This window comes from Ambystoma mexicanum, chromosome 4q, assembly GCF_040938575.1.
Source record: "Ambystoma mexicanum isolate Mex_15411 chromosome 4q, UKY_AmexF1_1, whole genome shotgun sequence".
Lineage (NCBI taxonomy): Eukaryota > Metazoa > Chordata > Amphibia > Caudata > Ambystomatidae > Ambystoma > Ambystoma mexicanum.
This window is the reverse complement of record NC_090928.1, coordinates 380,012,973-380,030,055: the sequence shown is the minus strand read 5'-3', so window position 1 is coordinate 380,030,055 and position 17,083 is coordinate 380,012,973. Positions and strand designations below refer to the sequence as shown.

General features: G+C 43.6%; 1 protein-coding gene across 7 annotated transcripts in view; it reads right to left on the bottom strand.

The window, feature by feature from the left end:
• SDCCAG8 (SHH signaling and ciliogenesis regulator SDCCAG8) overlaps positions 1 to 17,083 on the bottom strand; it is a 2,836,880-nt gene that overhangs the window by 2,528,523 nt on the left and 291,274 nt on the right. For all 7 annotated transcript variants that reach the window (XM_069607960.1, XM_069607958.1, XM_069607955.1 and 4 more), the window contains one exon: positions 10,839 to 10,964. In XM_069607960.1, the coding sequence (XP_069464061.1) occupies positions 10,839 to 10,964 (126 nt within the window). The remainder of the gene's footprint in view (positions 1 to 10,838; positions 10,965 to 17,083) is intronic.

The window sequence follows — 17,083 nt, the reverse complement described above, 5'->3', positions numbered from 1 at the left end:
GGTGATTTATAAAATTTAGCTTTCATTACTTTTGTCGGAACAAGATTCAGATTTTAAAACCGGGAACAAATTATGAGAATTGTTTGTAGCTAGTAGGCACTTCCTGTATGTTGTCAGCATTAACCAAATTATTGTTGTAAAAAGAGAGATTAGTGCCAATTCAAATCTAATAATTGCAATGTGAGTGTTTGAAGGGACCAAGAGAATACTTTTCCCGTAAATGCCTTCTATGGTGTCCCATCTAGGGGCCTCAGGCATCGATTTCGTCTGGCTCCCATATGTGATTATCGGGACTACTTTTTGTTGATAGAAGATTCTTGCTGGCTAAATAGAGAATTTCCCATATGGAGTTTGGAGTGCTTTGCCTTGCGTAGCTGAAAATCTCATTTGAGCATGCAGTTCGGTTTTATAAGGTTGATCAGAGAGATGAGAGTTGGTGTTTACGCCAAGGTATTTATATTGGTGAATTTGCGACAGAGATCTCATTGAAAGTAGCCAATGAAACTTAAATGCTGTTTTTGTCGGATGGTGTTGGAAAATGAGTATATTAGACTTTTCAATATTGATGGTAAAATTGTTGTCTAAGACGTACTTACTTAGGGCTGTTAATTTCCTCTGAAGCCATATAGGCGTTCTATCGAGTATCACCAAGTCGTCTGCATATAATAGGTATGATATCTCAGAGGAGCTTAGTTTTGGAGGAAACGAACAAACAGATTTAAAAGCAAGATAAATATTATGAATTAAAAAAGTTAAAAATAATTGACGCAAAAGGGCAGCCTTGCTTTAAGCCGATGTTTGTTTGAATTGCTTTGGATAAAAATCCTTCTGTCTTGAGCTTCACTTTGAAGCAAGTGTTAGAATAAAACTGATGGATTAAAAATCTGATATAAGGCGGACAGTTGGTGTTAAGAAGTTTGATCCACAAAATTTCACGAGGGACAGAGTCAAACGCTTTTTTAAAATTGATTAGTGCTAAAAAGACTGGTTGCTTGGTTTGAATGGCTTGTTTTTTAGCTCTGCTAGTATCATTAAATTGAGAGCAGTACCAATACCTGCTACAAAGTCCGACTGATTTAAATCCATTAGTTTATTCAGAGCAAGCCATTTTAACAAGTAAAGGTTTGGCTAGGATTTTGCCTGGGGCAGCTAGGAGCGCAATAGGTCTATAGTTGTTGGGTTCATTTCTATCTCCTTTTTTTTTTTTTTAAAATCGGGATGATAATAGCTTCTTGCCATGATGGTGGGATTTTGCCAGTCAGAGTGACTTTTTTGAATATTAGATCAAGGGCCACGGCTTAAGCCTCTGGATGAGCTTTGAATATGGTGTTGGACAAATTATCAGGACCAGGGGCTCTGGACATGCTTAGCTTTTTAATTATCATAAGAATGTCCAAATTGTCAAAAACAAATTTCGTCAGGTCAGGAACATCTGAAAATATTGTGGTCAGTTGAGCATTAGGGTTTGTTAGCAGATTTTGAAAATGTTTAGTCCAGGCTATTCCACTTATGGTGTTTAATTGGAGAGATTTGCAGGCATTTGAGGACGAATGGTTGATTGCACGCCATATGTCCCCAGCAGATTTAGATACGAGTGCTTTGAGCATTACTTGTGCATCATGTTTTTGGGCAAGAAGGTTTTGTTTCTGCATCTAGTTTTCAGTAATGAGCTTCCTGCTCGATCCGTTGAGGGGGAGAGACGACGCAATGCGCGTTGTAAATCAGATTTGAAGTCCTTAATGCACCAGTTAGATTTATTTCTGTGCTTGAATATAGGACGGAAATTAGATTGTATTGATTGTGTTATGATTTGTATGCAGTCTGTATAGTCTTTTTGATCGCTTGTTTCCGTGCCACCATTGCATTCAATAAGCTTCAGGCTTAATGAGGTAATGAGCCGCGGGTTCCACCAAAGCCGTTTCTGGCATTATTCAAAGAGAGGGGAGGAGTGTAATGTTGAGTGCCTTGCCGAAGATGGGGAGGCCAGTGGGTTTCAAGGATATTGTGATCACTGGTGATAGTGGGGGTTAATTGGAAGGATGCTATGTGTTTATTTGCGTTAAATGAGATAAAAACGTAGTCTATCACCGAGGTACCCCGACCTCTGGACCACATATATGCGGGAGGGCAATCTTCAGTAGAGGAGCCATTTAACATGACTAGTTTCCATTACTGTGATCCATTTTGCTGCACGTGAGTTGGAATGAGTATTAGATGGACTAATGCAGTTCATGTTGAAATCTCCTGCGATTATAGTTGTTTGAACAAGATGAACAAGTATGATGAAGTCTAAAATAGCTTCAATCTTATCCATGAACTGAGCTTTGTTTTTGGAAACGGGGTTCCAGTAAATATTTATTATTATTAAGGTGGGAAATTAATACCACCAATCCCCACCATCCACTAACTGCTGGGATGCCAGGGTCAGACGATAACCATGCTTTAACATGTAATTCGGAGTCTGATCGGAATGCTATTGCCAGACCTGCAGTGGGGTGTCCTCTAAAAGCGTTGGTTGCAGATATTCCAGCAATTTCATGATCAGCCCAGATAGGAGATGTCCTCATCCAGGTTTTGTGGAGTAATACGGAGTCAAATTTACATAACGCTACTGTAATCTTTTTTAGGAGATGCAAGAATCCTCTCATATTCCCGGAGGCCATTGAGCAGGCATGTAACACGCTTATCTCAACCTGTTATTTGGTTTGGATATTGTTGATATTATCTTTTGCCTCATGAACCCAAGCCCATTCGGACCTAAAGCTTAACTGCGGGTCTAATTGCAGATTTATTTGGCAATTGCAGAAAGTTTGTTGATTTGCATTAGAGGTTAGTCGTGTTTTTTGGTTTAGAGGGCCATTGGGTTGATTCTGTGGGTTCGGTGGCAGTTCTATAGGTGCCGGTGGACTCACAGCTTCAAGACGCAGACCTTTGGCATATAACTTGTGTCTTCCTTGCCTGATTAAGTTCTTAACAATTTTTGATGGAGTGCTAACTTCTACAATGTCTTGGTTCATTGGTATGGGGTATCATACTCGATTGATATCAGATCTAATATATTGTAGAGCCAGTACGGAGTTGCATGGTGATAAGTATGCTTTCATCTTGCAGTAGTACCGGCTTGTGCATGTAGCTATCAGGTTGTTTGTCTATGGGGCCCGTGGATGTGTTTGGGTCCACCGCACAAACAGGCTCAGGGAGTGTGAAATCATTAGTAGTTGGGTCAGAGTGAGTGATTGCTTGTTCTTTAAAAGACACTGCACGAGCGAATATGTCATTGCGCCTTTGATCCAGGGTTTTAAACATAGATGGATCAATGTTTAAGTTTACGCAAAAGGTTTGCTTTGGTTTATCAGGAATTGGTTGTTGAGCATGGAGACTTTGATGAACAGTGTCTAATATTGAGATGTCATTGTTAGAATAGACTGATAAATTCATGAGGTCTTCATTTGTGAAGCTAATGATCTCAACAACTTCATCTGAAGAGCATTCATTCACACAGAACAGCTAACTTTTTTTTTTTAACGGTGAGGGCCTATTTTTAGTTTTTTTCTTTGTTTTAGGTATTATTGGCATTAGACAGGTTAGAGATTGTAGATGTGCGTTTTCTGTTCAGCTTTCTTTTTCTCTTTTTGACTAGAGAATTCGGGCAGAAGACGTCATATAATGGAGTTTCAGGAACAGACGCCTCTGCTACTTGAGGATCCATCTCAATAATTTCTGGGGTGGGATATGGAGAGTCAGTCACTTCGATGATAGACTCAGGGACGAGTGAGATCTCGTTGTCTGAAGCCTCTGTCACAGTTTGTGGCACCACCATAGGTTGTTGAGAAGCCGTGGCAGTTGCAACATTGCTTTCTGCATTGTCATTGTGAGCAGAGTTCAAAAGTATAGGAAGGTTCCAGAACAGCCAATCCAATTTGCTAGTCCGGGTATTAAGCAATGATGATTGGGCGGATGCTTTTTTGTCCAGGGCCTCAAACAGTTTGGTTAGGGTGAAAAGGCTAGTATTTATTGCTATAAGAGCAGAGTGGTTGAAACTTTATTTACTAAAGATATACAACAAAAACCCAAGACAATCAATGTACAACAAATAAAACATGGCAAACAATACAAGAAAAGCACAGCATTTTACACAGTTCAATGTACAGAGTGAGATATACAACACCGCAAACCCCCAATAAATCAAAGAAATCTCTCAATCACCCCCCCACCCAACAACCACAATGTTAGACTAGCTGCAAAAATCTAGCCCATATAAGAGCAGAGTGGAGAGCAGAGTTTGTTGTAGATGGGAAGCCAAAAGAGAGTCGCCGAGTGGGTTTGGTGAAAGAGGCGACCATAGAAGATTCAGGCTCGGCAGATGCAGTTTAGTTATTACGATTTGGACAGTTGTTGGAGAATAGGACTGGTGAAGTTGATAGTCTGGGTGGAAGCGTGTGCATAGGGAGTGGATGTTCGGCTTTGTTGGAGGAAAGGTTCTGAGTGGAGTGAGATTGTGTAGATGTGAGACCTGTCGATGATAGGCGGCCCTATTGCTTGTAGATACTGGGAGGGGAAAAAGGTAGGTTCGCAGTTGTATGGTGTTGCACAACTTGTGAGTAAAGTTGGGGAATGCTGGAAGTGTCAGTTGCATGTATTGTAACTGGTATCTGTAACTTAGTAGGTGGCTCGGCTATGAATGTCGGAGTGAAAAAGTCCTCTCCGTCTTCACCAGTAGCTGAAGAGCACGCTCAATCCTGGAGTGTGGCGTCCGATAGAAGCAAGTTGGTTTCGCTATCAGGCAGTAGCTGTGTGTGTTCAGCAGAGGTAAATGGCTCTTGGTCTTCGGACTGTTGCTTAGGACGACCAGGGAGAAGGGACCCCGCTAATTCTTCGTTCGTGGATAGGAACTTTCTGTCGTCAGAATTTGTGGCCACACATTTTAAAAGGAGGAGGAGCACGGAAAGGGGAGCGCTGCACAGTGGGTTTAGAGGCAGTATTCCTTTGGGGAAGGTGTGGAAATTGCTGCGGCTTACTCGATGTAAGTCGATAAGCCGACATGATGGGAGAGTGCAGCCGTAGTAAACCTTAAGTGGGTTTGTCAGGCGACAGGGAAAGGTTATAGACTGGTTTGCATAAATCAATTAGTCAACTGAATAGTTTGCAGTTGTTAAAAGCACAAGCCAAATAGAAGAGCCCTGCACTGCTGCACCGCGGTGCAGCAGTCAGTACTCGCTTGTACTCGTGCTTGGTGTGCGTGCGCCGTCTGGCGTTATGGAGCCCACGTGAATAGGGGGTGTGTCTGAGGAAACAAATTAACAAAAATAGCCTCATTAAAGCGCTTTCAACCGAAGTTGAAGTCCATTAAAGTATAGTATAGTCCAGAGCTGTAGTTGAAGTACCCAGGAATGACAGCTTGTTTGAAGTTCAAATTAGCTGGTTGGAAAAGTCTGTAGCGCGGGCTTGAGTCTCTCCGAGCAGTACAGCAGAGCAGTACAGCAGTCAGTACTCACTTGTACTCGTTCTTGGTGCGAGCACGCTGGTGCACGTGCTGGCTGGCTTTATGGAGCCTGTGTAATTAGGGGGAACGTCCAGGAGTGACCGCTTGTTTGAAGTTCAAGATAGCTGGTTTGAAAAGTCTGTAGCGCAGGGTTGAGTCTCTCCGAGCTGTACACAGAGAAGTACCGCAGTCAGTACTCGCTTTTACTCGTGCTTGGTGCAGTTTATCAACAGTTTATCAACATAGGGGTCTTAGTGCATTCATAGTCTTTGTTGTAACATTTCAGGGCGAGGGCCATCGTGGTTTGCAGTGGATCTGGTTTCTTGTCTACTCCGGGCTTATCGTAGGGTTAGGGGACTTGGAGTGACCCCGGCGCCGGGGTTGACTTTCGGTTGTTTCTCTTGAACCATCGGAGCGCAGTGGGTTGGCGGGCCATTCCCGGGAATTGCTTCGCATAGTCTAGAAAGGGTGACCAGATGCTGTAGAATCTGCTTGTGCTTCCCATGCGGGAGGCGGTCATTTTTTCAGCCACTATTCTGTCCCAGCATTTCGTCCACCACATGGGGAGCACAGGGCCCTCGGGTTGTTTCCATAAACTAGCTATGGTTATTTTAGCTGCTGTGAGCAGTTGGGGGCATAGGTCTGCTAGGCGACCTGTTAGCGGGAATACTCCTTTGCCCGTGTCCCCCAGCAGAACTATACCCGGATCCCATGGGATTGTCAACCCTGTTATTTGTCAGATCTCTTCCAGTACCTCTCTCCAGAATCGGGTTGATTTAGGGCATGTCCATAGTAGATGAAACAGTGCGTCTGTGGCTGGGCAGCCTCTACAGGGTTGCTTTTGTTTAGAATTTCTGGGGTTAGATACCATCTGTAACACACTTTTACCACCCCTTCCTTGTTCGTGATGCACTTAGAACTCTTGTTCATTTGTGCCCAAATCCGTCCCCAGTCCTCCATATCTTCCCTTTGGGGGCCAATGCTGTTAGGGTGATTTCTAGTGCTGTTAGTTCCCTGCCCCCATGTGCTCTTGTGCTGCTTTGGGACATCGATTGCCTAAGTTGCACATAGTGAAATCTTTTGGTCTCTGGTACCCGATATTTTGTTTTGCACTCTTCGAATGTTAGTGGGATCCTGCTGGCGAAAATGCCTGCCAGTTGGTTTATTCCCCTTCCCTCAATTTATCGAAAACATCCGGGGGAGCCCCAGGGGTGAAGTCAGGATTGCTCCAGATCGAGGACAGGGGGTCCCAGGTTTCTTTTGCAGCCCCATTTACAAGCCGCCTTTCTCCAAATTTCTATTGTGTTTCTGGTTAATGTTAGTGGGCCGGTGTTTGGGGAGCCCCGGGGCATTGCAATATGTGGGAGCGATGCCAGCAGTGCTTGGCTCCAGGTTTCCTCTAGTTTTTTCCAGAGGGGTTGACTGGTGGTGGCTTGCCACGTGAAGGCTTGTGAGAGCTGCGCTGCAAGAGAGTACCTGGAAATATCCGGCACCCCCAAACCGCCTGTGCCCCGGAGCATGATTTGCTAGGCTATTCGTATTTTTTTCCCACCCCATACGTGTTTCAGTAGTTTTATTTGCAGCTTTTGGAGGTCTTTCTCGGGGATAGTGATTGGGAGGGCTAGGCATTGATAGATTAACCTTGGGACCAGGTGCATTTTCAGGGGCGTAATTCTCTCTAGCCACGACACCTCTTATTTATCCCAGCGCTCTAGGTCTTTGCGTATTTCCCTGAATAATTGCGGGAAATTGACTCAGTATATTCACTCTACTTTGTTTGGAATCTATACCCCTAGGTAGTTGATGTGGGATTTAGCCCATGGGATGGGATGTCTGATTGCCAATGTTACTCTATGCTTTCGTGGGATATTAACGCTTAAGGCTATTGATTTAGCATAGTTAACCTTAAACCCTGATGCTTTGCCAAATGCTTCGACCTCTTGCCAGATTGCTTCCAGAGAGTCATCAACCTGGGTTAAGGTGTGGAGAACATCATCTGCATACATGTCCGCCGTGTAGAGGCTACCTCCCACTTTTAAACCCTGTACATGTGGGTTTTCTTGGATCCTGATAGCAAATGGTTCCATGGAGAGTGCGAATACCAGTTTGTGATAGGGGGCATACTTGGCGTGTGCCTCTGGTGATGTCAATTTTTGGTGACCTGGTGCCATTTATTTTCGGGGAGGTAGTGGGGTGTTGGTAATTGGCTGGGGTCCGTTTTTTAAACCTTGGGCCAAACCCAAATTGTGCTAATGTTTCATTTATGGATCCCCAGTCTAGCAGATTGAATGCCTTATGTGCATCAAGCGAGAGAACTGCTAGTTCCGTCCCTACCCTAGTTGTGCTTTCTATAAGGTTTAGGGTGCTCCTGATATTGTCCTGCGTGTTGCGCCCCAGGATAAACCCTGTTTAATCTGGGTGGATTAGTTCAGAGAGGACTCTTGCCAGTCTGCATGCTAGGATCTTCGAGAAGACTTTAGCATCATTATTCATTAGTGTAAGGGGCCTGTATGAGGCGCATTGCTCTGGGTCCTTTCCCGGGCTTTGGGATGAGCATGGTCAAAGATTCTTCCATAGAGGGAGTAATGCCACCTGTGGTGAGGAATGAGTTAAATAGTGACGCAAGTTGGGGGGCTAGAATATGGGCACATCTTTGGTAAAATTATGCTGTCAGCCCTTCGGGGGCCGGGGCAGTATTTCTCAGGGCTTTTATTGTTTCAGCTACCCTCCTCTGTTGTGATTAGAAGCTCAAGGGAGTCAAGCTGGGGTGGAGGACCTTTCTTCTGGGTGGCCTGTACTCTCCTAAAATTTAAAAAGAAGTTTATGGCTGTATCAATACTTTGCACCAATATCAATACTAATTGCAGGGGCCACAAATTTAAGCTGCAAACTAATAGGCCAGCCATAATGAAGTCACTCGCCACCTCAATTCTACATATAAACAGCATAACATTTCTTACGCGCCAACAGTCAAATATCACTTGCTAGTGGCTAGCACACATTCTGCACCCTGCTAATTGATTAAACCTAATTATTTGAAATGTTAACTCCATCAGTCAAAAGGCTCGCCTCATTCGATGAAAACTACTAATTCTGCACCAGCCTTCAACTGTTGAGCACTTTGCAATGAAAAACAATGATATATTTGGAAGGTAAGTATTTTCTCCGTCAGATCATAAGATTCTAAATATGCAATTTACTTTTTAAACATTATTCTAATTTTGCAAAATGTCCAATTTTGACAGTATATATGTTTTACTGATCAGCATGCTCGGTTTCATCTACTTGGAGCTCTATTTTCCTTATAATTGTGTATTATTCATAATAGACTTTCTGTTCAATTTGCTAGCAACATAGTACATATTTTTCTGTTGAATTTATTTCACATATATCAGGCCTTGAAAATGGACAAGTGGACTGAAACGTGCATTAGCAAAGCAGCAGAAAATGCACCAGAACTCTTATTTGTGATTGAAAAAATGTGGAAAAGAATACATTTCCAACATGAGAATTAAAGTGTATCAGTTGATGAAGTAGAATGATTATCAAGGAATCCCATTTGTTTATTACAAAAATTGAAGCACCGATGATTACATTTTTTGTGATTTCCTTATTGCCCAGCAGATCCTTTGTGTTCTAACTCAAGAATTGTTGTCGAAAACAGTAGCATAGACCAAACTATAATTTTTGTATCAATTAAATCAAGAGACATTGATGTACAAGTAATTATTTAATGTTGTTCTTGCCCCGGGATTGTTTGTGTGAAACTTTAGATATTGGAGTTTGGTGGTGTACTAGTCTTTCTTAATTCACCTAGGATGTACACCTAATTGTAATTGTAACTCATTGTAATTGTAACCTTTTTTGCTCACAGGACACAGTAACTTTAAATTGCCATGTACAGATAAACTATGTGTTAGTAGCTTTGTTAACAGGAAATCATACATAATGCATAAAACCTGTAGCCTACCGGTTTATAGAGATTCTCCAGAGGAGTGTGCAAAACTTCCTACATATGTAGGATCATTTGGTCTAAAATCTTGGATGGAGACCAAAAACGTATTGATGACATGGGATGAGTACTTAGCAATTTGTAGTTTGAAGGCAATTTGTGTTTCATCAACATCAGCTGTAGAGGAATAGCAAGGACCCCCTGCATATCTGAGAGAAGGGTAATGTAACAGTTAAAGAGATATGGAAAGAAGGGAAAAAAAGACTAAGCCTTGGGGGACACTGGTGGAAGTAGTAGAAGGAGTAGGGATAGTATTTATTTTCAACTTTTCACATTACCTGTGGTATTGGTAGCAACCCCCTACCCCCCCATGTTTGAAGGTACACAGAATGTAACCACTTGTCTATGAAATATGCAGGATCCATGAAAAGCATACCTGTATTCTGCAGTCTCACTGGGAAAACCTCCCATGTCCTTCATCCAAGTGTTGTCCTTGATGAGGAAGGGTGTGTCCACAGGGCCTCACATGTTACTAGCCCAATGGAGAGTTACCCGTGGATCATCCCCATCCAACTCCCTGGCCCATCTAGCCCATCATCCATCGGCTCTTGGGGACCCCCAGCAGCTCCAGTCTCCCAGCATTCTGCAGCGCAGCACGGGATCTCAACAAAGGAAGCTTTCTAAATTCTTTAACAAAGGCAGATTTTGGATCAACTTTTTCACTATCTATTAGACAATGTTCTTGGCGCCTGTAAGGGGGGGTGCCAGACATGTCCAAACATAAAGACAAATATATAGTTTGCCGGCCTGGAAATAAGGGTGCTGGTAAACTCACCGGTATCCTTGTTTCCAGACTGGCAAACTACAGGTTGGCCTGCCGGATCCGCTGTGTCCGACAGGTCTGACCCTGCCGGGCACAATGGTCACGGTAGGCAAAGCCATCACGCAAGCACCGGCACCGTTAGCAACAGTGCCGGTGCTTCCATGTCCCCACTCCCATAGAGTCCTATGGTACTTTATGGGAATGGGGATTAACAAATTTACCGGCGCCAGATCTTGTAAGTCCCCATTTCCATGGAGTTCCAGCTTCATGGGAACTCTGCCTGGCGGGCTGCTGTGCCCGGCAGCGTCAGACCTGCCGGGTGCATCGGGCCGGTAGGCAGACTCATAGTGTGGCGATCTGGAAACAAGGGTGCCGGTAAGCTTACCGGCATCCTTGTTTACGGACCGCCACACTTGTAATAGGCCTATATGTTTATAGGAATCCAAATAGCATTGATTTGTCAAAAATACGAAGTGGTAACATTTACATCATTTTAAGAACACTGTTCACACCCGAGATATATTGGCAACTGTCAAATCATATTGAAAGTGTGCATTCATAAGAACAATGTGTAGACTTACGGAAACATCCACAAGAGTTTGCTCTCTCTGCGTTTGCTGAATAACTTTGTATTTCAGCATTTGGTGCAGTTCATCATTTTCATTTATGACCACACGTACCCGCTGCTTTACATCCAGCATTTCTTCCTGAAAGGATTCAAACATAGGACAGAACAATATGAAATGACTTGAAAACTGAAGACCTAAGGAAAACGTGATCTGTTAATTCATCCAGGGCAGCACCCTATGGAATTTATGTAGCAGCATAAACATGAAAAGACTATCCGAAGTAGGAAAACGAAAACTGCACAAAAACAAAAAAACCTGAGATAAGGAAAGTCACCAGAGAAACCACAAACTGGTACAAACAGACACCAGCATGCTTTTCTTTATGAAATGGCTCTCTAAAGACTGTTTTATCATGATGAATTGTCTTCACAATACTCCTATTTTTCTAAGAGGGGAGCAATTACTCCTAATAAAACGGTAGGAATAATTCTATAGGAATATATTTCAGATTCCACTTGACTGATTTTATCTGCCCGATGCATGGGTGTGTTGATAGATGTCAATGCTTACAAAATGTTCCCAGACACGCCAATTACAACGAATGGGAATCAATGAACAGCAGACACATGGCGCAGTTGCTTTTCATCATAAGTATACATTGAGTGGTCATCATGAAGCGAGAAGAAGACAGCATTTAGGTATGAGGGTGTCTTACAAGGGCAAAGCAAATACATCTCCTCAGGGCCAAGAATGTGCCCAAAATAAATGAATCTGTGTCAGGGTAGTTGTTTATCAGGGCGTGGCCAGTGTTTGGGGCAAACTTAAACATTCGTGTTTCTCAGGGAATATCAAAGAAAGGGTTCTTCAGTTGCTGTTAAGCATGGGTCCTCCCAGTTTCTCCTGGCAACCTGAGATCAAAATAGATGTGTGTAGGAACAAGTTGATCCAATCAAAACAAAGAGCTCCAAATAAGGTTTCTCATGATTTCTACCTCAGGATCCATCCACGTCAGTCTCAGTCTTCTCAAAGTTCTCAGTCTCTGGTCTTCGTAGCTTATTTGAAAATGTTCTCTTGGGTCTCAAGAATGCAGAGGGGCCTGATAGTTGTTCTCTAGTGAGATTCATGCTAAGGCTTTGGTTCCGGGCCTGGTCTTAAACCAAGGCCCGGATCCAAAGGAAGACAGAAGGCCACCCTAAGTTATTTAAAGTGTCTCTCTAGGATGATCACCACTTCCCTCTCTCAGGTCTTGGTTCTACAGCTGTTAGGACTGATTTTCTATACTCCGGCCTGGTGGACAGATGTATAGAAGGCCAACCTAAATTGTGACAGGGACAACTCTGGAAGCTGTAGCCAAACCAGTTCAAGATAGCAGTGAAGAGTGGTCTAGGCTAAGTCTCAAGAGGTGGTGAGCTTGTAAGGGGTCCACAATGAGTACACACAGTGCAGCAGTCAAAAATTACTCTTAGACAATCAGGTATAAAAAAATACTTATTTACTTATGGCCAAACCACACAGTGAAAAATGACTACTAACAGGTAATATTATCACACAATACAATAACATGTGATACATATATACAATTACTGGTGTTAGGGAAAATACATCAAACCCTGAAAAGAAAAGTACAGGTAAGTATTAGCACTACAGGTTCACAGAGAATCGACCCTAACTTCAGAAGTCCAACCCTAAGTTGTCTGGGGACTTGTGCCCAAACGTTCAGCAAAGTTTCCACATAGTTTGTGAAGATGGATAAAATGGAGGTAGGGTCTCTGGGGTCCTGTAAACAGTTCCAAGTGTCAGCGGACGAGTTAAACTAGATAACAAACGTCATCCTAACTTTTGGAGTGCTTGTGTGAACAAGCTATGGCAAAGCCAAACTATTAGAAAAGTTTTGTACAAGTCAGCAAACTTTTAAAGGGAGTTTAGGGGCAGGTGTCACGAATCGAATTTGCATGCAGGGTCTAGTTAAGGATCCTAGCAGTATTACATCTCCTGGAGCATATTCGCAGACAGGGAATAAAATGCCTCCTAAAAAACTCAGATTGTCATCATCCTATTCATTGCAACAGATAGCTCAGTGTCTAGCTTGTTATCTATTGCCATGGTGACTTATCAAGCTATTCCCAACATGTCGCAACACCGATAGAAAATCACGTGATACGGTACACATGACATTGGGTGAATAAAGCCTGCCCCCAGAGCGCAGCCCGGTGCTTCTGATTGGAGTGCTACAGACTTGCGTTTTGTTTTGCTGTCTTCGATTTCGTGTTCTGACCTTTGCCTTGTTCCCTGGATTGTCTTGCTTAGCCCTCCCGTCTTGAATCTTTGATCCTGATCGCTACATGTAAGCTTCCCGACCCATTTCCACATTAAGGACTGCCTTTGCTTCACGATTCAAATACCTGCTACTGCCCGTTAGATTCCCGACTCATTTCCGCATTACGGACTACCTTGCTACACGCTGACATTCCTGCTACCACCTGCTAGATATCCAACCCATTTCTGCATTAAGAACTGACTTGGCTACATGTTGAAACTCCAGCTGCTGCCTGCTAGTTCCCCGACCCTTTGCTGTAAACAGACTGCTTTTCCCACGGACATTCCTCACTTCAACCACACAGTGGATTCATCCATTTTCCCTCCATAACAGGAACAACAAATGGGAGATCACAGAAAGGACTAGAGACGCTTGCTGTGTGTGCTTTTACCAACATAGGTGTCCTCGTGCGGTCGGGACAGGACAGTGAATTACCGGATCTGGACTTCAGGGATTGACCTTGTCAATACTGGTAAAACTCTTTATGTACCCCCCTATCTTTAGTAACAATGCGTCGTTCAAGTTCATTCATAGTTTGTTCTTGTAATTGGTTACTTGGATGAATCGTCATCAGAGACTTTTTGGGGACCATTATCATCCATACCCACTCACCTGGAACAACCTGCTTTCCACAGACCACATTGATTTGCCTTCACTATTGAGGGTGGGTTATACCCAAACATCTTCTGTGGTATTGATTGTTCTTTTCTTGTTTCTCCAGTTGGTGACTCGTGGGTGTGTGTCTCCTCTTCCAACTATGTGCATTACACAGCAGCGAGGTATAATAGTGGGAAGAATTCTTCAGCGACTTCCCGTTTCATTTTCAGTGCTCCCTCCACGCTGGCCTGGTAAAGTTCAAGGCCTGTAGACTCATGAACCACCTGAGCCACTTTGGATTATCTCCCTTTAATACCCACAAACCACTTCAAAGACTTAGGGTGAGCATACACAGTGAAGTGAGCCCCATTAGGACCTCAACTTCCTAAGGCAGCAAACAATGGAAAAGCAACCCTTCTCCACCGGGGCCACCCAAGTTATCCACTCCTAAACTGGTAGCCAATACGATATATAGGTTGTTCCTCACTTTTGTCATCAAGCTGTGAACATTTTCCAAATATCCCAGTGGGTGGTCGGTCAAAAAACCGAAAAAAAAATCTCGAATAAAAAAATCTCGAATTATTTATTTATTTATTTATATGTATTTGTGGGTTCAGGTAAGTATAAAAAAAGGATAAAATAAAAAAAAAAAAAAAAAAAGGGGGTTTGGTGGGGAACCCCCCATTTTGAAATAAAAATATATTAAAAAAAAAATGCAATATTTTTTTTTTTTAGATTTTTTTATTCGTTTTTTTTTACTATAAACCATCCCAGTGTCATAGGCATCTGTCTGCACTATGAAAGGTCTCTTCCAATCAGGGGCCCTTAAACCAGGGGCTTGACCAAAGAATTATTTCAGGCTAGTGAAGGCTTTGTCACACTCAAGGGTCCATAAGACCTCTTTAGGTCCCCTTGCAGCAGGGAGGGCAGTCGGAGGGACAGCTATATTTCTATAGTCTGCCACTTTACTCCGGTCTTTCCCAGTGAGGCCCAGAAAAGTCCTCGCTTGGGTAGTGGGGGTTGCCCAGCTCTGTACATCATGTACTTCACTGACAAGAGGTGGCATCTTGCCTCCACTTACACCAAAGTTATGCTGAAGAAATGCCAATGGCTCTTTTTCATTTTGACACTTTGTCGTCTACCAGAACAAGTTGGCCAGATGAAGGTCCCAACACCGAGTTTCTTGAGTTAGTCCCAGCTCCTTCCAAGTGGGGGTTGAATCTGCCATGTCATCCAGACATGTATTGCTGAGATCCTTTTTCCCCATTCAGAACAGGGTCTTATCACATTTGACAGGTGTCAGTTGCAGTCACCTATCCAGAATGCAATACATTGAAGTAAGTATCCCAAATGTCTGAAACTGCTTTCTCTTCGTTAGCATAGACTGCCAGGGATAAGTTTCCATGCCCTTCAGAGGGATCAAAAAGGCAACTGTACTTTACAGTACAGAGCTGAACCACCAAGTTGTTACCTCTTTTTGGGGAGTGTGCATCTGTCTTGGGGACAGAATACAGAGCTCTAGTGGCCATATGGATTCCCAAACTGGCTGTACCTGTATGCTCCTCCAGAACATCAGAAGCCGTTGTTCCAACACAGGGTGGATCTCACACCAACTGTCAGAACATTTGTTTGGTCTGAACCACCACAACACCCAAACTTGGTGGGTTCACCAACTCCCATAATACAGGTTGGTTTACATCAACCTGTTATCAGGGGTTTTAGTGACAGCAAGGAGGGAGATTGCCTCAGGAAACTCTCCAGCTCATCTTGCTGATGTGGGGTCAGGTGTGGAGACACTAGATCCTCCTCACTGAAGCCATTAGAAGGACTGCTTTGGCACAGTGCAGGGAAACAATACGCTTTCTCTGGTTCCCTCTCTGTAACCATAAGCAGGGCTCCACTTCTATCTTTTAAGATAGAAGATAGAATCCTCCACACTAGCATAGGAAACGTTATGGTAACCTGTCCAGGTCCACCCAGGACTGCTGAATAGTTTACCCGGCCAAGCTGTGAAACATGGCAAGGCTCAGACCACACACATGTTCAGGGATTTACAAAGTAAGTGTGACAGGAGAAGGTCCCACCTCCTTCTCTGGGGCTCACCGACGGCTCCAATCAAACTTAGGAGAGAACTAACAGTTCTCTCCCTAAGACCTTCTCCCAATGGATGACAGTTCAGTGACACTTGACATGTCACTTCACCCTCTTCCACTACTGAGCACAGCAGAGGAGCTACCTTTGGGACTGTCATTCAATAAGGTGCCAATAACTGACTTGGCAGTCATTCTCTGTGGGGTGGCACAACGATATATGGGATTGTGATCATCAACCACCAATTGTAACCTATAGTCAGAGGTCTCCAGAGCCAAAGGGCTAATCAAATTAGGCCCGACTTCTGGTTAAAATAAGCTCACTCCGAAAAAGTGAACTTTCCAGTAGCTGAATTCATGTCTCACACCTGTCAACCTAGTGACATATAGTGAAACTCCGACAATTATTTTCTTCTTGGACCCCCATTATGGGCCAGCAAGAATGTGTTAGACAACTTTGGTGGTATCCTGACACTAGGATGAACCACAAGGGGAATGTCACACACCAACTGCAGGAAGAAGGGCCTCACAACCTGAGAAACCTCCAACCACTCCAGGTTTTCCCTGATGGGCTTACTTTTCAGTAACCCACCTTCCTGTTGTATTCTTTGCTTCACTGGAGGACTTCACTGGAGGGGAGTCCTCCCATTGGAAGCAGGCCTTTATCCATACTATCCAAGATGATTTACTTTTGTGTTGGTCCATACTTTTCACTCCCCTATGGATCTCCTCTACCAGCATGCTATGTAGCCCAGGAGTCCTATAGGATCCAAGGTTTTCTGTGGGGCCTTCTTCCAAACTTGGAACAGGGACCCTACCCACTACTTCAACAGCTGTTGTAGGTAGGACAGGGGGAATATTCTCCTTCCCTTTGCCTCAGTTTCTGACTTCTCTGGCCATGGGTTTTCCCTTAGGCATAGGCTAAGGCAGTCTGATTCTGAGACCAAGTGTTTGAAGGATCTGGTGAGGGTCTATCAGGACCCAAGTCTTGAAGACCAAGCTCACCCAGAACTCTTCTAGGAGCCACTCTCCTAAAATTGACAGATGCTCTGACCATTTCTCTATTGACAGCTCTAATGACAGGTGCTACTGGAACATTGAGAGAAGGCCTACCAGTCAACCGAGTATCCCCCAGATGATCTTTGTGAAGAACCTGTGGGTTTACCAGGGAGGAAGCTACATCAGTAGGACTGGATCCAGTGTTCTTAACAGTAGAGGTACTTACACCTGCTACCTGAACACTATCCTCAGAA